At 42.3% G+C, this 23,759-nt stretch overlaps 1 protein-coding gene across 2 annotated transcripts in view; it reads right to left on the reverse strand.

Annotated features, from left to right (window-relative positions):
- Nucleotides 1–23,558, reverse strand: part of Klhdc10 (kelch domain containing 10) — a 53,068-nt gene extending 29,510 nt beyond the window's left edge. For both annotated transcript variants that reach the window (XM_057773749.1, XM_057773739.1), the window contains exon 1: nucleotides 23,311–23,558. In XM_057773749.1, the coding sequence (XP_057629732.1) occupies nucleotides 23,311–23,458 (148 nt within the window). In that variant the 5' untranslated portion in view covers nucleotides 23,459–23,558. The remainder of the gene's footprint in view (nucleotides 1–23,310) is intronic.
- Between the last annotated feature and the right edge of the window lie 201 nt (nucleotides 23,559–23,759).

Consider the following 23,759-nt stretch of genomic DNA (forward strand, 5'->3'; position numbering starts at 1 on the left):
CTGCCTCTTTCTTACTTGTGTTAAAGGTGTGCTCCACCATACCTGCTGCCACGTGAAATATAAAACTACTTTAGAATAATACTGAAATGAAACTAAAAATGAGTGACTCGGAGCTGTAACCAAAGACATTTGGAGGGCTGGGAGTGTAGCTCAGCACAGAGTACACTTGACCAGCATGCACAAGACCCTGGGCTTGACCCTAGGCCCCACCCCTTTTTGTTTTATTAGAACCTCTGTTAAACATCTTTGGCATGTTTCTCTCACAGCAACCAACATAGTGTTTCTGTTTCAGGAGAAGCTAGTGCTAACTCCATGAAAGTCATTCAATCGAAGTGGGTGCTGACTTCAGGACTCATGTGCTCTCTCAGTCACTCAAGGAGCAGACAGGGTGTGCACAGTAGCATAGCAACAGTAACGCGCACATGCACTTTTGTTATTTTAAGAAAACATGCACTTTTAAAATTTCATATAAATTCCTGACCTATACCTCTATTCATTAAAGTTTACACAAACATCAAGCTGTTTATGGTGAAAATTAAACTCCTGATCTCCATTAGTGTTTATTTTAAAAGAAATCTTCACAAAGAAAAACATAATGTCCTCAATGATTAAATCAATATTTTTTCATCTGCTAGCTTAAATGTTTTTTTATAATATTTACTTCACCATAGACACTGACTAAAAATAAAGGCTTAGAAAGACACAGCTAACTCACTGTCTACCCAAATCATAAATAATGCCATCTTTTTATAAATCTACAATAGAAGTTGGATGTGGTGGCGCATGCCTTTAATCCTAGCACTTGGGAGACAGAGGCAGGAGTGAGTTCAAGGCCAGCCTGGTCCATAGAGTGAGTTCCAGGATAGCCAGGGCCACATGGAGAAATCCTGTCTTGAAAAACAAAACAAACAAAAACACTACAATAGAAAGAAATTTTTAAAAATGCCCTAAGAGATTGAAACTATGAGGAATCAATGAGAGATGAAAAGAAGAAAGAAAAAACTTAGGGAACAGACCAAGAAACCAGTCCCAGACACCCAAGAGAAGGAGTGGCTGAGTGGTGGCTTTATTGGTTCAAACAAGTGAACTAAGGCCACAGGGGAGACAGCAGAAAGAGCAGACGGTCTGTAAACGGACCACATAGCTGGTTGGTGATGCACAGAAAGAGCAGACGGTCTGTAAACTGGCCACATAGCTGGTTGGTGATGCACAGAAGTTAAATTACAGACCAACCCCTCCCAGCTATGTCTCCCAGACAGAAATGGAGGCAATGAGTAAGAATGTGCTCCCCAGGTAGCACAAATGAGCAGTTGGATGGAGACAGCAGCTGTGTGGATCCCGGCATCCTGGCAGACGAGGAGGCAGCTGCACTAGAGAACGGCAGACAGCAGGTATACCCGGCCTCATCGTTCAGCCTCTCTCATCCCTACCACAATCAATACACTGACAGTCACAGGAAGGCTAGCAAAGACTCTCAAAGCAGGATGAACCAGCACAAAACCAAGGCCCAAACATGAGAAAAGTCAGAGGATTAAAGTTAAGATACCAAAGAGAAGTAAATTATCTCTACCAAAATTTGAAGTACTGGGTTTTTTGTTGTTGTTGTTGTTGCTTAAAGAAATGAACCAATGAATCTTAGGCTTCATATGGAAATGGAAGGAGCTCAGAACACAACAATCTGGAAAAGAAACTGGAAGACTAACACATTCTATTCCCAAACTTACTACATCAGTACAGCATTGAAAGTAGCAGGTACTGGCATAAGGAAGAACACTTATAAATAAAGGTTTTCCAGTGAGAACTCAGAGTAGGTATGTATGGTGGGACAGGACATGCCTGTTATCCCAGCACTCAAGGGCAGAACCAGAAGGCTGACCAGGGCTTTGAGGCTAGCCTGGTCTACATGAAAGTTGTAGAGCAGCCAGGACTACATAGTCAGACACTGTCTCAACAAACTAAAAATAATTTAAGTAAATAAATGTGAGAATTTAAAGATAAACCCAAACATCTATGATCCATTAATTTTTGTGTTTTGTTTTTTTTGGGTTTTTTTTTTTTGTTTGTTTGTTTTCGAGACAGGGTTTCTCTGTGGTTTTAGAGCCTGTCCTGGAACTAGCTCTTGTAGACCAGGCTGGTCTCGAACTCACAGAGATCCGCCTGCCTCTGCCTCCCAAGTGCTGGGATTAAAGGCGTGCGCCACCACCGCCCGGCTGTTCCATTAATTTTTGAAAAGTCACAAGGAAATTGATTAAGCCTTAAGAGTAACAATAATTATCTTTTAGACACATGTTCCCAGGACAAACGTATATACTTTTGTCAAGAATTATTTGGGGGGGCGGGTGTAGTTTTATATTTTGAGATGGGATTATTACTCTGTGACCAGGTAGACTTTAAGTTGTTTAGGATTCTTCTTTCTCTGCTTCCTGAGGGCTGGGATCATAGCCATGCACCCCAGTTCTACCTTTAAACCTAGAATTCTATACTTGTCTCTTATTCATGTATGAAGAGGGCATTTTTGGAAGTGTAAGTATGCACACAAAACATTGCTCCCTTAGAAGTCTGGTAATAGAATTACTCAAAATTATACATATAAACAGAAAATAATAATGGGCATAAGAAAAAAGTAAGCCACTCGGGAGGCAGAGGCAGGCGGATCTCTGTGAGTTCGAGGCCAGACTGGTCTACAAAGGGAGTTCCAGGACAGGCTCCAAAGCTACAGAGAAACCCTGTCTCAAAAAAAAAAAAAAAAAAAAAAAAAAAGTAAGCAACAAAGTCTCAAGTGTCAATGAGTACGGGCTGGCGGGGAAATAACACACAACCCAAGCCTTACTAACATTTAGAACTACAATCAGCTTGAGCTAGAGTAAGACTGTCTCAAAAATACACACATAAAAAGTCAGGCATGGTGAAGCATGCCTTAAATTCCAGCCCTCAACAGGCAGATCTCTGAGTTTGAGGCTAGCCTGGTCCACTTAGTGAGTACTAGGCCAGCCAAGGCTACATTGTCACCCCTCATCTCAACAAAAGAAACAAAGAAAGAAAACACACACACACACACACACACACACGACTAGGTATATCTTTTGCCAAGTCCTTGATTTTGGTTTCTCTCCAAACTGATGGGGGGTAGGGGTGGGGAGGATTGCTCAATGTTTAAGCACCCTTCATGTTACCTTCAGTTACCAGCACCCACATGATAGAACCTCAACTGAAAAAACGCTTTTATAAGATCCAGCTGTAGACAAGCCTGTAAGGCATTTGTAATTATTGATGTGGCAATGGTCCATTTTGTGTGTGTGTGTGTGTGTGTGTGTGTGTGAGAGAGAGAGAGAGAGAGAGAGAGAGAGAGAGAGAGAGGCTGAAAGAGAGAGATGGAGAGAGAGAGAGAGAGAGAGAGAGAGAGAGAGAGAGAGAGAGAGAGAGAGAGAGAGAGAGAGAGAGAGAGAGAGAGATGCCTCTAATCCCAGCACTCAGGAGGCAGAGGCAAGCAGATCTCAGTGAGGCTAGCCTAGTCTACAGAGTGAATTCCAGGACTGCTGAGGCTACACAGAGAAACCATATCTCAAAACAAACAAAAAAGCAAGAAAGCAGACTGAGCAAGCTCTGTATCAGCTCCTTCTCCAGGTTCCTTCTCTTTCTGAGCTCCTGCCAAGACTGCACTTGATGATGGACTGTGCTGTGGAAATGTGAATAACCCTTTCTCCCCAAGTTGCTTTTGGTCATAGTGTTTCATCACAGCAACAGAAAATCTAACAAAGACAGCAGATAAACAACCATACACATAAAAATAAATAAATCTTTAAAAAATATTTTTTTATAAACTATGTATCTCTGGGCAGTGGTGGCCCATGTGTTTAAGCTCCAGCACTTGGAAGGCAGAAGCAGGGGAATCTCTGAGTTTAAGGCCAGTCTGGTCTACAGAGTAAGTTCCAGGACAGCCAGGAATAAGTGCAAACTCTGTCTCAAAAAACAAAACAAAATAGAAACTGCATATCATACATCTATCAGAACAGAGACAATTTAAAAAGTAGTAGCACTGAATACTGGTGAGCATACATAGAAACTAGGTCATGTAAACACTCCCAGGTGTAGTAATGCACGCCTTAAATCCCAGCACTTTGGGCAGAGGCAGTCTGATCTCTGTGAGTTCGAGGCCAGCCTGGCCTACAGAGTTGTGGTGAACAGGCTGTGGTGGTATGAACAATGGCCCCCATAGCACGCCTGGTTCCCAGTTGAAGAACTGTTAGGGAGGATTAGGAGGTGTGGGGGGAGATGTGTCACTGGCTTTGAGGTTTCAAAAGCTAACACCAGGCCCATCCAGCTCCATCATCTTTTTCTCACCCCCTGCTGCCTGTGGAGCAGGACGTAACCAGAGCCATTCCTCCCTGCATGCTGCCATGCTCCCCAGCATGATAATAATGGACTAACCTCTGAAACTGTAAGAGAGCCCTCAGTTAAATGCTTTCTTTTACAAGAACTGCCTAGGTCTTGATCATGGTCGTTTCACAGTAACAGAACAGTGACTAAGACACTGGCATTCTCCCTTATTGCCTCCAGCCTACCATGAGTAAACAGCCAACCCCAAATGCTTCCACAACAATATCCACCTTAGTATGGCCCCAGAAACCCTGGAACCAAGAAGTGCAAACAGAAACCTCTCAAGTCCTAAGTTATCTCAAGATAACCTTTCTCCTTTAAGTTGTTTCTCTTGGGTGTTCATCACAGCAATGAAAAATTAACACACACCAAGAAAGCTGCTTCCAGAAAAGTAGGGCTATTGCCATGATTGAACCTGACCATTTGGTTCCAAAGCCTTTGTATCTGGTTTGCTGTAAGCTGGCTAAATGGGTGTTCCGGTGGGGGGCAGAAGATGAGGGGTCAAGAGTGGATAGCGTAGAGACTGTGCTCCAGGGGCTTCAAACCAGTAGAAATGAAGACTCTTGAAATTGGACTAGGGGCCATTTGTGTCTCGCTATGGCAAAGAATTTATCTATATTTTGTCCATGGCTTAAGGGTAGTAGACTAGATCTAGTAGAAGAATTTTCAGGACAGCCCAGCCTTCAGACAGACTATGATAGCATGGACATTGCTGACTGGTTTTAACTGGGTTTGCAGTGAGCACTGGGGATAAAAGTTGAGCAAAATAGAAAAAAAAAATCGCCTTTAATCCCAGCACTCGGGAGGCAGAGGCAGGCGGATCTCTGTGAGTTTGAGGCCAGCCTGGTCTCAGCATTGGCTGGGGCCACACTCGGGACCCACCTGTGACTGGCTCGATAGTATACTTAAAGAGCTCTAGAGCTCTCTGCCCCACACCAGAGTGCCTAGGCAAGGGTTTCTCTGGGGTCAGCAGCCCAGGACAGTGAAGACTGACTGACTACTCCTCAAAGTACTGGCAGACCTTGGAGTCATCGCAGGACACTATATATATTTTTTAATTTTTAGAAGGACAGGCAAAGATCGATGTCTGGGTGACAGCAAGATTCCTGGCATGCAGTTAGTTCCACAACTGCTGTTCCTCCAAATGCCTCGACAAGACATTCACGCACCACTTTCCTCTTGTTTTTGTTTTTTTAAGATTTTATTGTTTCAAATTACGTGTAGGTGTGTGTGGATATGTGCATGTCAGTATAGGTGTGCCTGCAGAGGCCAGAGACATTGCAACCCTTGGGGCTGGCATTATAGGTAGATGTGAGTTGTCACCTGATATAGGTGCTGGGTCCTCTGGATGTGCTCGTAACTACTGAGTCATCTCTTTAGGCCCTCACATAAGATTTTGAACTTGGGTTTGTTAGCAATGCTGAAAACAGTAGGACTATGGGGACTCCTGGAGATGTGCTAAATGCATTTTGCATTATGAAATAGGCATGAACCTGGGAGTAGGGGGCCAGCGGTTGAAATGACAAGTTTAAAATGTATTTGATGACAAGCTGACATGGGGGGTGGTGCTTGGATTTGTGATGCTTAATCTTTTTTTGTTTGTTTGTTTTTTGGTTTTTCGAGACAGAGTTTCTCTGTAGCTTTGGAGCCTGTCCTGGAACTAGCTCTTGTAGACCAGGCTGGTCTCGAACTCACAGATATCCCCTGCCTCTGCCTCCTGAGTGCAAAATACTCATATATACAAAATAATAAATCTAAAAAAGCAATGGAGAGAGAAAAGCACTAGACAGTAAGGCACACCTCTGAGGGTTTCTGTGAACACACTCCCAGAGACAACTAAGCAGGTAGGAAGACCGCCCTGAATGGGGGTGGCAAAAGGAGTGCCTAAAATTTGATACCAATGTATTATCCTAGCCATGGCAAAAGTAGAGAAACAAAAGACAAATTAATAATCACCAGTATTTTGTCAAGGGAAGAATCTATATCTAGAGGATACCCTTGGGGAGCACTGTAGTAAATTGCTTTTATCTGGGCTGTAATAATCACATAAATCTACACATATAACAACACTATCAGAACTCAACACACACAATGAAACTGATGAAATCTGAGGACAATGGACTGGGGAAAACAATAATAACACAGTATCCTCGTTCTAGGAAAATGGGTAGAGGATATGTGGATCTTTACATATTATTGGTTTATTTGGCTTGGTTTTGAGACAAGGCCTCACTGTGCAGCCCTGGGTCAGACCGGCTATGAACCCACAGAAACCCAGATGTCTATTTCCCAAGTGCTGGCAGTCACCACCCCCCACTGCTGCATGTTTTCTTTCTTTCTTTTTTTTTTTTTTTTTTTTTTTTTTTTGAGACAGGGCTTCTCTAACAGCCTTGGCTGTCCTGGAACTCACTCTGTTGACCAGGCTGGCCTCAAACTCACAGAGGTCTGCCTGCCTCTTGAGTACTGGCATTAAAGGTGTGTGCCACAAATGCCCAGCTGCATGTTATTTCTTAAAATTTCATGTGAACAAGCATTATCTCTAAGTAAAAATTATAAAAAACAAACTAAAAAATTATAATGTAGGGCATACTTTTTAAATGATACATCTAAAATGTAAATAGAACCAGGCTAAAGAATCCTGATGCTTTCTGGGTGTCCAAGATGTTGAAGAAGAGTGTGAAATTCCTCGTTTCCCTGGATTTCCCCAAAGAGCTGTGATCAACTGTAAAGACAACAGAGGAATCAAAAAATCTGTACATTGTCTCTATGAAGGGACTCAAGGGACACTTTGTAATTTGACAAGAGTCATACAGAAATGATGGCTGCTGCTTCACTGAAGATAACGCAGAGGTCATAGTAGACAAAGGGACGATGAAAGGTTTCACCCTCACAGCTCAGCCACAAAAGTGTACAGACTTGTGGCCCAGGGCTTCGACCAATGCAGGCAGCACTGCGTGGGTCTCCAGTATATTTGTAAAATAGAATAGCCATTAAAGAGTCTTTGATGGGCCAGGCGGTGGTGGCACATACCTTTAATCCCAGCACTTGGGAGGCAGAGGCGGATCTCTGTGAGTTCGAGACCAGCCTGGTCTACATAGTAAGCTCCAACCCAGCTAAGGCTACACAATGAGACAACATGTACATTGTGTGTGTGTGTGTGTGTGTGTGTGTGTGTGTGAGAGAGAGAGAGAGAGAGAGAGAAGAGATCTGACCCATGTCTTAGCTCTTCTTTCATGAAGTACTCCTTAGGGAGGAGCTTCAGTCCCATTTCAAAAACTTTTTGAAAGAAAGCGTAAATAAACAGCAAACTAAAATATAACTTATAATGTCATGTCGTACTATGTTCTAGTTTGCCTGGCCACAGCATTGTACATACATACATACATACATGGAAACAACTGCACACATTACTAGCACTACTAAAAGAACTCAGTAAGCCTCTCCATAACTCTATGAGATTGATACTACCATGATTCCCAATTTACAGATGAGGACATTAAGAATAGTGAGACTAAGCAATTTGTACAGAGCACTTAAGCTTCAGATAAAAAGTCTAGAATTTAAAATCATGTTTTTGCTTGTTTCTTTGTTTGTCGAGACAGGTCTCTGCATGAAGCTATAGTTTACCTGGAATCTGCTATTATACAGTCCAAGCTGGCCTTAAACTCTTTCTGCCTCAGCCTCACAAGAGTACAAGTTCTGGGATTACAGGCATTATTCATCACCAAACACAGCTAAACCAATGCATTTGAATCTAAATCTTTCTTAACTACTATACAATCATGCTCTTGATCATAATTCAATTTAGCACTTAAGCAAGTATGTCTAACAAAGGCATTTAATTAATATGTGTTGAATGAAGACTAGGAAGGACACTGATTCTCAATAAAAAGAAAAAAAGTCTTCTAATCCCCCAAAGGAGTTACTGTTCCAAGACTCAGATAATATCTTCATTATACTGCCACATTGCCAAATCTCATTAAAAAACAAAACCAGAGTAGGTCATTGTGACTAACAGAATATGGTAATGTTAAGCCAGGCAGTAGTTGTGCATGCCTTAAACCCAGCACTCAGGAGGCAGAGGCAGGCGGATCTCTGAGTTTGAGGCCAGCCTGATCTACGGAGTGAATTTCGGAACAGCCAGGGCTACACAGAAAAACCCTGTCTTGAAAACTCAAAACTGGGGCTGGAGAGATGGCTCAGCGGTTAAGAGCACTGTGTGCTCTTCCAGAGGTCCTGAGTTCAATTCCCAGCAACCACATGGTGGCTCACAACCATCTGTAATGGGGTCTGGTGCCCTCTTCTGGCCTGCAGGCATACATACAGACAGAATATTGTATACATAATAAATAAATAAAATTTAAAAAAAAAAAACTCAAAACTGAAGCCAAAAAAAAAAAAAGAATATGGTAATGTTTTATATCACACCAAAGTCATAGGAGTTAAACGAAACACAAACTCTTAATCAGGAACAAATGTGAGATGAGAGCTGGAAGACAGTCCCCAACGCATTTTGAGTTTGAGGCCACCTAGGCTGCCTAAGTCCTTGTTCAAAGCAGACAAACTGCTGCTAGCCTGCACATGCACTCTGACACTCCTCTTACAGACTTTCTAGCCAGGGTATGAAGAGCTGCTGGCTACTTCTCTGCTGTACTTCCATAATACCAACAGCAGACAGATCGTAAAGAGTATACCAAAGCAAAGCAACTATCTGCCCTGAGACATCAGACATGCTACCTCTCCCAAGCTTAACTGTACCTTAAGCATTTATACTAAGCACTGTATTTTCATACATGTTCACTTATAAACCATCTCAACTTTTGGGGACTAGGAGGAGACCAAACAGCTAAGTGGGCAGAGATGGCTAGTTCTGGCCGTCCCTTCTGGAGAGGCTGGTGGGCCTTGCTTTCTCTTGTCATGCTGCAGTGACGTTCCTTCATTTCTTCCTCCTCCTCCGTTATTCTTAGTTTTTAGAGAACAGGGCAGGCTATCATAGAACTTTCTTCTATAAATATAAAGGAACTGCCGGGCGGTGGTGGCACACGCCTTTAATCCCAGCACTCGGGAGGCAGAGGCAGGCAGATTTCTGTGAGTTTGAGGCCAGACTGGTCTAAAAGAGCTAGTTCCAGGACAGGCTCCAAAACTACACAGAGAAACCCTGTCTCAAAAAACAAACAAACAAACAAAAATATGAAGTAACTACAGCATACTGAAGAACAGCTTCTAATCTTGAGCTGGTCTTTGTCATTTTGGTTTTGTTATTCAAGTATCCCTTTTCTGAAAGAAGTAGGCTCATTAGATGAGGGGTTTTGTCTTTGGGGGAGAGAAAGGGCACAAATAGATGTGACACTGAATTCACTCATCTACAGAAATGACTGATTCTTAGAGATTAGCTAAAATTTACATATTTACATATATTAATCAAAAAGTATTATAATTCATAAATCTGCTAGATTGAAATATTACATCTGAATCTAGTGAACATAAAATTCCTAGGAACACTCTGGTTTAAAATAATATCATCATATTCTTAATGTTTATGAATGTCTGCCAAGACTTCAACATAAAAACTCTACCCAGAGCTAGAGACATGGCTCAGTGACTAAGACTACTTTCTGCTCTTCCAGAAGACCTGGGTCCTATTTTAACTCCAGTTCAAGGGGATCTGAGGCCCTCTTCTGGCTTCATCGGGCACCAAGTAGACATGTAAGCAAACATGTAAGCAAAACACACATCAAACACACAAATTAAAAAAACAAAAACAACAAAAAAAAAACCTCCACCCTTTGGGCCCAGTTTAATATTTTGATAGGAAGAATTAGCTTTAAATACTTCATATAATATGCATACTGGATAGTCTCTCAAGCCCCCAAATCATACAATTCTTAGAAGAATTGCAAATATTTCAAGATCCTTATAACCACCCATTGCAACAGTTACCACGACACTAGACTAGAAAAAACAAAACAATAAAGCAGATTGCCAGCCTTCCCGCAGTAAGGCTGGAAGGATGGTTCAGTGGTGAGAGCACTGGCTGTTCTTGCAGAGGACCTGGGTTCAATTCTCAGCACCCACATGATGGCTCACAACCACCTGTAACTCCAGCTCCGGGGGGGGGGGTCCATTGTCCAATTTTGGCCTTTGTGGGCACTGCATGCACACGGTGCACAGACATGCAGGCAGATAAACATTCATATACACAAAATAAAAATAAGTAATTCTTAGCTGGGCAGTGGTAGCATATGCCTTTAATCTCAGCACTTAGGAGGCAGAAGCAGGTGAATCTCTGTGAGTTTGAGGTCAACCTGGTCTATAGAGTGAGTTCTAGGACAGCCAGGACCTCACAGAGAAACACTCTCAAAATAACAACAACAAAGATTTCTAAGGTCTTTTCAACTTCATTTATGATTCAATGATGTTTCAAAGGAGAGAAAAAAATTTCATCCTAAAACCTTTGTTATGATTTCTGTGTTTCAAGATTTAAAAACAAAACCTCTGCCTTCATTTATAGTCTAAATGTGTCTACAATGTGCCTATAAAATGAAATATAAAAATAAATATATACAGCTACAAACTCCATTTTGCTTGCTTCTTTTTTGTTGGAGGTGGTGGTTTTGTTTGGCTGATTTTGTCACTCTGGCTCTAGGATCTCGTACACAATAAGCAAATGCTCTACTTTATAGTTATACCTCCAGCTCCTGATTCTTAATTCAGTATCACCTCCACTCTTTTCTTTCCATCTCCAGTAAAATCTGTTTAAAAAAAAATGGGTGGGGCTGGAGAGATGGCTCAGTAGTTAAGAACAATTGATGCTCTTGCAGAGGACCCAGGTTCAGTTCCCAGAACCCATATGGCTCAACCATCCATAACTCAAATTCTCAGGGATCTGACAGTTTCTTCTGACTTCCATGGGCTCCAGGAACAACAACAGAAAAGTTACTAACACAACCAAGGAGAATCAGAAGTTCAAGGTCATTCTCAGCTACACAGTGAAATATATGAGATTCTGTCAAAAAAAAAAAAATATGAACCATGAATATGGCCAAAGTAGGCATAATACCTAGCATGACTTCTGTATGAAGAACTACACCCAGAAATACCGACTTTTAAGAATAGCACAGTATGCACAACCCTAATCCACGTTACATAGGACTCTGAGGCAGGAGGATCATGAGTTAGAGATCTGCCTAGACTATCAAATTGGAGGCCATCTCAGGAAAGTAAGCCTATTCTTTTCCCAGAAAGTAGAATATTAAAAGACATTCCATAACATTTCACATGCAGTCAAGTATTTTTCCTATAAGGGCAGATAAGTTTCACTTAAAATCATAATTTAGGCCCCTATTTTTTTCCCATGACAGGGTCTCACTATGCGTCTCTCTGGCTGACATGGACCTCTCTATATAAACCAGGCTGACCTTGAACTCACAGAGATCCACTTGCCTGTACCTCCTAAGTGCTGGAATTAAAGGCATGTGCCACCATGGCTGTCTCAAATCCCTAAATTTCTAAATATAGCTTTAAGAAGTTATTTTCCTGAGTAGTTTAAATATGTATATGTATTTACTGCTGGGCAGTGGTGGCGCACATCTTTAATCCCAGCACTCGGGAGACAGAGGCAGGCGGATCTCCGTGAGTTTGAGGCCAGCCTGGTCTACAAGAGCTAGTTCCAGAACAGGAACCAAAGCCACAGAGAAACTCTGTCTCAAAAAACAAACAAACAAGCCGGGTGGTGGTGGCGCACGCCTTTAATCCCAGCACTCGGGAGGCAGAGGCAGGCGGATCTCTGTGAGTTCGAGTCCAGCCTGGTCTAGAAGAGCTAGTTCCAGGACAGGCTCCAAAGCCACAGAGAAACCCTGTCTCGAGAAACCAAAAAAAAAAAAAACAAACAAACAAACAAAAAAGTATATGTATTTAAAACTAAATATATTTTGCTTCTTTTGAAATTACCAAATTCAGAGTGCACACTAGAAACTCCATAGCCCTGCATGAGGTATGTGTGCCTATTTTTAAAGGAATTTGTTTCATGTGATACCAAGATATGTATAGTTAGTATTTAATCAATTATACATCTGATCCAAACTAACGGAGTTGACAGTTGATAATGAAACCATATGGCAAGAAGCTAACGTGGATAAAAAAGGAAGCAACTCAAAGAAAAGGCATCATTCAACTCCAAATTATTTGATCATCTCATTTCCTTACTGCTCATCACACTTTTCACTTCACTACCCAGGTTTTCATTCAGTGATCACATCTTAGACAGCAGAAGTCCAGGCTGGATTCTACATGTGGCAGGAAGTCAATGAAGAACTATGATCTAGGAAGCAATAAAAACACAGTTGTGCTTTAGCAAGATTAATCCTACTTCAATACGTAAGGTAGATTAGAAAAAAGACTGAGCAAGGCGGTGGTGGCGCATGCCTTAATCCCAGCACTTGGGAGGCAGAGGAAAGCAGATCTCTGTGAGTTTGAGGCCAGCCTGGTCTACAGAGCGAGTTTCAGGACAGACTCCAAAGCTACACAGATAAACCCTGTCTCGAAAAACAAAAACAAAATAATAATAATAATAATTTATTCAATGCAAAATAGCCTTGAGTTTCATCCTCCTGCAAAAATAACTATGAATACTGACAATCAATCCACATTTCATAAAAGCTGGGCATGGTGGAATGTGCTTGCAATGTCATCACTTGTGAAGCTGAGGCGAAAAATCAAAATCATCCTGCTACATGGGGAGATTTTAGCCTCGGTTACATGACACTCTATTATGAGCCGTGACGTATCTGGGTCTCTATAGAAGATGGCAGAGAATATAGCTTTTTTAAAATTACATGCATTTTATGTCTCTCTGTGTGTGTGTGTGTACATTTGTGTGTGTCATGATGAACATGTGCAGGTCAGAGATCAACCTGAGGCTCCCATTTCCTCAGTGGGCTAAAAAATTGGCAAAGCACAGAGCTTCTCCTTTCCTTCCTCAGAACAGAGATAAGGATGTGTGTAGGGGGCATGGTTCAGTATGTGGGTGTTGGGATCTAAACTCTGCTCTTCTTACATAGTGAGTATTCTTAACTACTACGCCATCTTAGCTGATTGCTTTGTGCTAAAAGACAAACTGATTCCCAAATGTCTGTGGAACTGGAAGGGACCCAGAATAGCCAAAATGAACCTTTGAAAGAAGACTAAAATAGGAAGACTCATAATTCTTTATTTCAAAGCACCAGGAAATGAAGTGGTATGGTGCTGGCATATGAACAGACAGGATGGAGAGATCAACTGACTCTTGACAAGGTGACAAGACCATTCAAAAGTGAAAGGAAAGTGCGGGAAACCAACGGCACTGGGATGAGCGGACAGGAGTCGGAAGACCTGACACCAAGCACTGAGACAAAGGCAAAACCACAGAGCACCAGAGGAAAGCATAAGGATCCTTGCAGAGCACACCAAAAACAAATAACAACAAAAGAAAAAGGGCAACTAATTAGACAATATCAAAATTAAAAAAAAAAAAACACTGTGCTTCAAGCAATACAACTAAGAAAACATAAATGGGAGGAAATGCACATATAATGTTAAATCCCACAAATAACAAAGGAATTATACCTAGAATATATAAGGAACTCTTATAAACAACAATAAAAAGACAACTCAATTAAAAAGAAGATGAAGCATGTGATATACAGCTCCCTACAGGGAAACAGACACAATGGTCACCAAGCACATAAAAAGGGGCTAGGCATTGTTAGGCATCAAGGAAAACAGATCAAAAACCACATGAAGGTATGCAGGTACAACGCCTACAACCCAGCTACTTAGTGAGGCTGCTGGAGCCCAGGAGTCTGAGACAAGCCAGAACAACATGAAGACCTAGTCTAAAAAACAGGAACATGAGCTTCTCCTTCGACATATTAAAACAGTGAGATGACAAGTGTTTGGGAAGATGTACACAGCGTTGGTGGGAATGTAAAATTCCAGTTGCTTTTGAAAACTGTCTGGCAATTCCTCAAATGGCTAAATATATTTCACAGAGTTACTATATGATTCAACAATTGTACTCCAGGCATTTACCTAAGGGAAAGGCATATCCACACATCTGCACACAGATATACATAGCAGCATTATGCTTAACAGTCAAAAGCTACAAACAACCTAAGTACCTATCAACAGATGGCTTGGTAAATTAATATGAGAAAAAATGAAAATAAAACATAGTGGGTGAGATGGCTCAGCTGGTAAAGTTGCTTATTTGCTGCCTAACATGACAACCTGAGTCTGATCCCTGGAACCCAGTAGTGGAACGAGAACTAACTCCCAAAAGAGTTGTCCTTTGACCTCTACATGTGCATGTCGGCATTTGTGTGCCTACACAAATAAATAAATAAGTGAAGTCAGAGTCAGAGAGGTGACTCAGTGGGTAAGAACACTTGCTTCATAAATCATAAAAGACCAAGCCAGAGGTGTGGTGGTGCACATCTTTAATCCTAGCACTCGGGGAGGCAGAGACAGGCAGTTCTCTGTGAGTTCCAGGCCAGAGAAACTCAGTCTTGGGAAGGGGGTGGTAGTACATGCCTTTAGGTCAATCTGATCAATGCAGAGAGTTTCAAAATAACCAGGTCTACACAATAATACCCTTAAAGGTGCATACCTTTAAAACATGCAGGGGGCAGAGGCAGATGCATCTCTGTGAGTTCAAGACCAGCCTGGTCTACATAGCAAGTTCCAGGGCAGCCAGAGCTACACATCAAGACAGACCTTGTCTCAACAACAACAATAACAACAACAAAAAAGTAAAAACAAACAGAAACCAAACCGAAACAAGGACTGAAGGGGCTGAGGAGATAGTTCAGCTGGCAAATGTCTGCAAGGCAAGCATGAGGACCTGAATTCAATCTGGAACTCTCACACACACACATACTGGAGTATTATTTAGCCCTAAAAAATAAAATTGTGTCATTACCAAGAAAATCAACAGAACTGAGATCACATAGGTAAAATAGACTACACTCAGGTAAGCAAAAACTATGTACATGTGTGTTTTATCTTCATGTATGCATATGTTCCACATGAATACAGTTAAGTACATCTTTTAAAAATAAGGAATATGGACTGGGGAGATGACTGCTCCTCCAGAGGTCCTGAGTTCAATCCCAGCAACCACAAGGTGGCTCACAACCATCTATAATGGGATGTGATGCCCTCTTCTGGCTTGCAAGCGTACATGCAGAGAGAACATTCATGTTTGTTTGTGTTTATTTTGGCCTTTGAGACAGGGTTTCTATTTAGCTTTGGAGCCTGTCCTGGAACTAGTTCCTTGTAGATCAGGCTGGCCTGGAACTCACAGAGACCCCGTGCCTCTGCCTCCCGAATGCTGGGACTAAAGGCGTGCGCCACCACCGCCCAGCTCAGAACACTCATAAGTTAAGAAAATAAATACAAAAATATTTTTTTAAAAAAGGAAAAAGAGGTTAAGCAATGGACTCAAATAAGACATGTTTTCTCCTGTATGTATATCTAACTTTTTTTAAAAAGACATAAAAGGTACTAGCAAGATGGCTTGGTGACTCAAGGCACTTGAAGCCTGATGACCTAAGTTCCATCCCCGGAATACACATGGTGGAAGGAAAGCACCAAGTCTGAAAGTCGTCTTCTCCCCTTGGCTGTGTGCCATGGCACACTCGTGATCAAACACATATAAAACTGGGCAAATGTGAAGAGTGGTGGAGTGTGACAGAAAATGTGAACACGAGAAATGAATGTAACATCCCTCTAATCCTAGCACTTGGGAGGCAGAGGCAGGCAAACCTGAATTCAAGGCCAGCCTGGTCGGTCTACAGAGTGAGTTCCAAGACAACAACAACAAAGGTCGGCCTACCCTCAAAAGAAAGCAGCCATTTCTTTTTTATTTATTTTAAATATTTAATTTTTAAAATGTATTTACTTTATATATGTGTGTGTGTTTTGTCTGTATATATGTCTTCATACCAGAAAAGGGCATCAGAGCCCATGGGACTATAGTTACAGACAGTTGCAAGCTGACCTGTGGGTGGTGGGAATTGAACCCAGGACCCTGTCTCTTCATCCCCATATTTTTTTAAGGATTTGCTTGATGTGTGTGTGTGTTGTGTATATAGGCACGCACGTGCAGGAGCTTGTGTGCATAAGTCTATACACACACCTGCCAGATCCCCTGGAGCTGGAGTTGCGGGCAGCTGTGCACCACTGTGTGATGTTGGGAACTGAACACCAGTCCTCTACAAAAGTAGTGTCCATGGGGCTGGAGAGATGGCTCAGAGGTTAAGAGCACTGCCTCCTCTTCCAAAGGTCCTGAGTTCAATTCCCAGCAACCACATGGTGGCTCACAACCATCTGTAATGGGGTCTGGTGCCCTCTTCTGGCCTGCAGACATACACACATATTTATTATTGTATCCATAATAAATAAATAAATATTTAAAAAAAAAAAAAAAAGTAGTGCCCACTCTGAAGCACCAAGGCAGCTCTCGAGCCCACCTGAGCACAAGAATAGACAACAAGATCACCCTAGGAAACACAGTAAGACTCTCATATCAAAAAAAAAAAAAAAAAAAGGAAATAAATCAGGCATGGTAGTGCACATCTGTAATCCTAGTACTCAGGAAGAAGGCAGAAAAAGCATGAGTTCAAAGCCAGCCTCAGCTTCATAGTAAAGTTAAAGTCAACCGGTTACACGTGAGAGCCTGACTCATGAATTAGTTGATTCCCTAGTTTATGGAAAAATAAGGAGCCGGGCGGTGGTGGTGCACGCCTTTAATCCCAGCACTTGGAAGGCAGAGGCAGGTGGATCTCTGTGAGTTTGAGGCCAAACTCTGTCATGAACCCCCCCCCCAAAAAAAAGGGGACTGGAGAGATGGCTCAGTGGTTAAGAGCACTGGCTGCTCTTCTAGAGGTCCTGAATTCAATTCGCAGCAACCACATGGTGGCTCACAACTATCTATAATGAGATCTGGTGCCCTCTTCTGGTGTTCAGGCATACACAGAGGCAGAATGTTGTATACATAATAAACAAATAAATAAATCTTTAAAAAAAGAAACAAAAAGAAAAATGAACAAAATCTATACAGAGACTGTAAGTAAATAAAACAAATATGCTTATTTCATATGCTGAAAAGAAGCTTAAGAAAATATTCCTATTAAACTGGCAATATGTGGTTTAGGGCTAAAGACAGATGGCTCAGTAGTTAAGGGCATCATCCATTGTTCTTCCTGAGGACCCAGATTCAATTTTCAGCACCCACATGGTAGCTCCCAAACATCTGTAATACCAATTCCAGGGTATCTGATGTCGTCTTCTGACCTCTGAGGGCACCCGGCACACACATGGTACACAAGACATACATGCAAGCAAAACATTCATAAAATAAGAATAATAAAATATTATTTGAACAATAAGAATAATAAAGGTTGAGCCAGGCATAACGGTACATGCCTGTAATCCTAGCATTTGAAAGGCAGAAGCAGGATGATTTCTACACACTCCAGGCCAACCTGGGCTACATAGTAAAACCCTTTTTCAAAAAACAGGAGGCTTGCAGGGCATGGTAGCACAAGGTTTTAAACCCAGCACTCAGGAAGCAGAAGCAGGAAGGTCTCTGAGTTTGAGGTTATACTGGTCCTACATAGGGAGTTCCAGGTCAGCCAGTGCTGAGTGAGAGAGACCCAATCTCAAAAACAAACAAAAACCCCAATCTCTGGCCTAGGGAAACTGCCCACAAACCGTGGGTCCCATCCCTAGCATTAGAAAAATGAGGGGTGTGTCCTAATAAAGCACTTCATTACGAAGGCATCAAGAAGTCACCAGCACTCCAACACTCTCAGCAGGCCACCAAGTGACGCTTCCTCTGTTAGGGCGATTTGACAGTTTATCAAGGTTTAAATAATGCTCCTAGGAATTAACCTGCAAGATAAATATCCTCATACAACAGGGAATCTCACTGTGTCACTGTGGTAGGAGACTGCACTGTCTAGCATATCTAAGCATACAACACACCCAGACCAGGCAAATGGTACACACCCCGAGAAAACGCATCATTGTTTGTTACTAGGGAGAGAAGCCAATAGGCAGGGTCAAAGATAGAAAACTTGCCTTCTGATATATGTTGTTTTGTTTGGCTTTCTTGCTTTTGAGACAGGTTTTATGTTGCTTAAGATGGCCTCCAACTAAAATGCAGCTCTGTAGTGGAGGAGACCAGGACTTCCTGCCTCTTCTTCCTGAGGCTGGGATCACAGGCATGTGCTACCATGTGTGGCTATCATATGCTATTTCTACTATTTGAATTTTACATATTTCTGTTTGTTTGTTTGTTTGTCTGTTTGAGACAGGGTTTCTTTGTGTAGGTTTGCCTGTCCTGGAACTTGCTATCTCAGAGAGCTGACCTCGAATCACAGAGATCAGCCTGCCTCTGCCTCCCAAATCGTAGGATTAAAAGTATGCACCACTACCCAGCCACATTTCTTATTTAAGACCTTTAAATTAAGATTTCCAGACTATTTTTGACCCAGCACTAGCAACTGTTAAGTGTTTCTTTCTCTCTCAGTCCCCACGTTAGCAATGCTGTTTGACTGCTTTCTCTACTAACAGACACTTCATTAAATTCATGCTAAAACATAACACTGACTTGTGTTCTGTTTCACAGTCCCCTTGCTGTATCTCTAATTGCTTCATCTACAAAATAGCAGCATCGTTTCCTATTTTTCCCTAGGTATATAAATACTAATCCCAGCACTTGGAAGGCAGACAGGATCTCTGTGAGCTCAAGACTAGCCTGGTCTACAGAGCTAGTTCCAGGACAGGCTCCAAAGCTACAGATAAACCCTTTCTTGAAAAATCAAAGATTAAAACCTATGAATGTCTTAGCCTGTGGGGTAAACACATCATCACTGCTATATCTTAGAAAATAGTAGAAAGGGGTTAGCAAGATGGCACAGAAGGTAAATGAACTTGCTGCCAAGTCTGACAACCTGAGTTCTAGTCCTAAAATTGTCCTCTGACTTCCAAATGCACATTGTGGCGTGCTCATAAGTGTGTGAGTGCACACACACAATAAGCAATTCTGCTTTTAAATATTTTAAGAATAAAAAAGATAGCAGAAAGACAATATTCAAAATTACAAAACACTATGCCAACACTAGGTCCGATACTCTAAGAACTCACTATTACCTGTTTGTCTGGAGCCACTGGGGCTATGAAGAGTTAAACCACAATCATCAAACCATTGCACATTAATATCTTACACATGATGTCAGTGCATTAATTTATTTTATAATTTAAAAAATATTTTAATTTTATGTGCACAGGTGTTTTACCTGCATGTATGTCTGTGGAACACTTGTATGCCTGGTGTCTTTGGAGGCCGCCTGGTGCCTATGGAGACCACAGAGGACATCAGATTCCCTAGAACTGTGGTTAAAGATGGTTGGTTTTAAGTCACTATGTGGATGCTGGGAATTGAGCCCTGAATCTCTGAAAGAGCAACCAATACTCTTAACATCAAAGCTCTCTCTACAGCTCTTAGTTAAAAAAATGTTAAGACTGGGGGCTGGAGAGATGGCTCAGAGGTTAAGAACACTGGCTGTTCTTCCAGAGGTCCTAAGTTCAATTCCCAGCAACCACATTTGTAATGAGATCTGGTGCCCTCGTCTGGCATGGAAGTGTACAGGCAGGAGGAACATTGCATACATAATAAATAAATAAATAAATCTTAAAAATAAAGAAGTTGAGTTTCATTTAAAAAAATGTTAAGACATTACATTGTGGTATATGTATATGTGTGCATGAGTGTGTACGTGTGTATACAAACAGGAATATGGTATGCTATGTACTGTATACCTAAGGAGGGTCCAGAAAGAAGGTAAGAGAAGACCTCTATGGGAAAAAATACAACTGAGATTCAATGAAACAGAAACTAACTGAGAGACTGAGGCACAAGAGGCTACTGCGGGAGAGAAGAACACACGCAGTGGCTTCCGGTGCTGAGAGAAAAAGAGCAGAGGGCAGAGAACAAAATGGAGGGCTAGGACACGTTCAGGATGTTTACCCTACTCGAAAACAATGAAATAGAAGACTGGGTACTAGCCGGGCGGTGGTGGCGCACGCCTTTAATCCCAGCACTTGGGAGGCAGAGGTAGGCGGATCTCTGTGAGTTCGAGGCCAGCCTGGTCTACAAGAGCTAGTTCCAGGACAGGCTCCAAAACCACAGAGAAACCCTGTCTCGAAAAACCAAAAAAAAAAAAAAAAAAAAAAAAAAAGAAGAAGATTGGGTACAGTGGCACATGCCTGCATCCCGCTACTCCAGAAGCTGAAGCAGGAGGACGGACAGTTCAAGGCCAGTCTGGACAAAGAACTAGAAAAAGGCTATAAGCAGAGGTGATGAAAGACCAGCACCATAAGAATGGATGGTACTAGCAGAAGGAGGAAGACTACTCAGGAGCTGCTGCAATAAACCTGACATCAAGAATTAGTTACCACAGAAGCAAAAGAAACAAGACTAGGTAGCTGATTACAACTGAAGTTGGTGGGGAGCTTAAGGAGATCACCCTGATTTCAGGTTCCCATAAGATGGGTAAAAATGCTAGCACCAAGCCAGGCATAGTAGTGGATGCGTTTAATGCCAGCACACAGGAGGTAGAGGTTGGAGGATCTCTGTGGGTCCAAACCACCCTGGTCTACACAGGAAGTTCCAGAATAGCTGGGATATATAGTGAGACCTTGTCTTTAAATTGTTTTCAAACGATACTATCCCTGAAAGACAGTGGAAGCGTTCTACAAAGAGTACCAAGTCATGCGGCTTTGTTTCAAAGGGACTGGGAACAAGGCAGAGATGCTAAAAGGAAGAAAGGTTCTTCCAGTGTGTGGAAACTAGCAGAGGTCAAAAGAGATGGGAAATCAATACATCGAATGGGGAAAAGAAGTAGCTATCCCTGCAGGGTCAGCCATAAAACTGACCTATACATTCCTATTCCTCCTACCACTTACAACCTTTAGGATTATTTCAAAATAGAGTTAAAAGATTTAATATGTAATACCTGGGAGAACAAAAGATCAGTATGAAAGAATTTCAAAATATATCATCGAGAGATCAGAAAATTTCCAATGTTGACAACGAGGAAAAGATGGAGAATGCCTGTGGAGGAAGGAGGAACGAGTGCCGGCCGGGAAGAAAGGAAGGAGGGCGAAGGCTGATGACTCCTTCTCCAGTTCTCACAGTTTAAGCACGTTTTATCTTCACCTCGGGACAAATGGCTGTTCTTGTCCTCGTGTGCTAAGGGAATGCAGAAATACTGCCATACTTGCCATACTTCAGGCCCTTATTTGAAATCATGGCTTCCACCACCCTCATGTGGTAGCAGTGAGGAACTACACCAACAGGTTACAGAACCCTGAGAATGCCCACATGAAATTCATGGTATAATAATTAATCCATGACCAAAGACTTAAGATTTCAGTGGCACAGTGGGAATAGTGCTTGCTAAGGGATTTATCTTCTAGGCTAGCAATACACGAAAATCTATGGTTCTGCTGTTGACTGAAGATAACAAAAAAGATGTCTCGGTTTTTTTTCTTTTTTTAATTTTAAAAAGCACATATTTAGTAATTCCAGGATACCCAGTCTGATACTGTCATTTCAAATCCAATTAATTGCATATTTGGCTATTTACGAATGTCTCAGTCTTATTTTAGTGGCACATACAAACAGATTCATGAACATTTTTGGCACACGTTAAAACCACATCACAAATGTTAGTAAATATCTCATGAGCAAGAAAAATTCCCTTTGTTATCTTCAAATTAATCAACTGATTTTTCACTACCTAAAAGAACACAGTAGTAAACACAATTCAAAAACTATCAGGTTCTCAGAACTGATCTAAACAAATATATCACTGATACAATCAACTTAACACCAGTCACACATAACACAAAAAAACATGGCGAAGGTCTAATACATCATTCCTGACAGTTCTCTTCATGGTAAGAAAACACGATTGCCCAATAGAATGATTGGCATTCTGTGCAGGATTTAATTCTCTACCTTCCTTTTAACAAGTTGAAATTTCATTTATAAATGTATTCGTTTAAAACTGTTGACACACATATCATTTTGACTTTGGGCTTTTCCTTTTTCTTTTTAAGGCATGGGAACTCAAAGACCAAAACATGAAATTATAGCAATAGGTATATTTTTCCAATTTCCAGTTCTGACACCGGAGTCACAGCATCATTTTTCTTTATATTCTTGATCTTCATTTCCCCCTTCGGAAATCTAGACACCATTATCCATTCTGTCTCTGAACATCCCCAAATATTAATGATTCAACCGTTTCCCTCAATCTTTTTGGTTTTCTTTCCCATACACTCCCCAGTCAACATTTACATTCACATACATACACGCACGCGCTCGCACACACACACACACACACACACGCGGGCACGCGCGCGCACACATACACATACACACACACACACTTTCACACGCTCATTCCTTTTCAAAATACCCGACTCTTACACAGTTAGGTGGCTTTTTTTTTTTTTATTTTAAACAAAATCACTCCAGCATTCCTCTTGTCTCCTCTCCTTAATTTGGCACTCTTTTCCAAATAATTTTCCACCAATGTCTTTCTTTCACAACATCAAACTGCGGAAGGGGAAAAGATTAGGAACCGGGCAAGCAAAACATTTGGGAATGTCAAAGAGACAGTGGCCTCTCCTTCGAGTGGAAAACACAACTCTCATCACCGAGCTGTCCACACAGCAGAGACTTTTCTTCAGGCGTGCTCCGGTCCACCTCCTGACCTCAACGCCACCTTCCCGGCGCTCTGCCTCCCTGTCCTCGGCTGTGTGTTCGAGGAGCAGAGCCCGGCGGCCGCCACCTTCACGCCGGCAGCCGCACCAACTCACCTGGCAGGTGCGGCCGTCCGGAGAGCTGCACGAATCGGTTGAGCTGGCCGGTGCCCCGACCCCCGCCGGCCGCGCCGGCCCCGCTAGCCCCGCCGGCCGCGCCTCCTCCCCGCCGGCGGTTTCGGTCCCAGCCCTGGGCAGCCGACATGGCCCGTTAACGACTGCCGCAGCCCGGTCCAGGCAACGCGAGCCGAGCCTCCTTCCCGGGGCTCCCCAAGAGACCGGGGAGACAGGGGCCGGGGGAGCGCCGGACTCGCCAGCAACCAATGGCTGGCCACCTTAGTGACGGAGAACCAATGAGCACTCTCTTTCTTGGCAGGTGAAGGGAGGCGGGGAGAGACGTGGTAACCATAGCTATAGCTAAAAGAGGGCGGGGGAGGGGAGGCAAAAGCAGCCGATGATAGAGCGCATCGACCTCCCGGAGTTTGCCCGCTTCTCCGGGGTCCTCA

This window comes from Chionomys nivalis, chromosome 1 (genome assembly GCF_950005125.1).
Source record: "Chionomys nivalis chromosome 1, mChiNiv1.1, whole genome shotgun sequence".
Taxonomy (NCBI): domain Eukaryota; kingdom Metazoa; phylum Chordata; class Mammalia; order Rodentia; family Cricetidae; genus Chionomys; species Chionomys nivalis.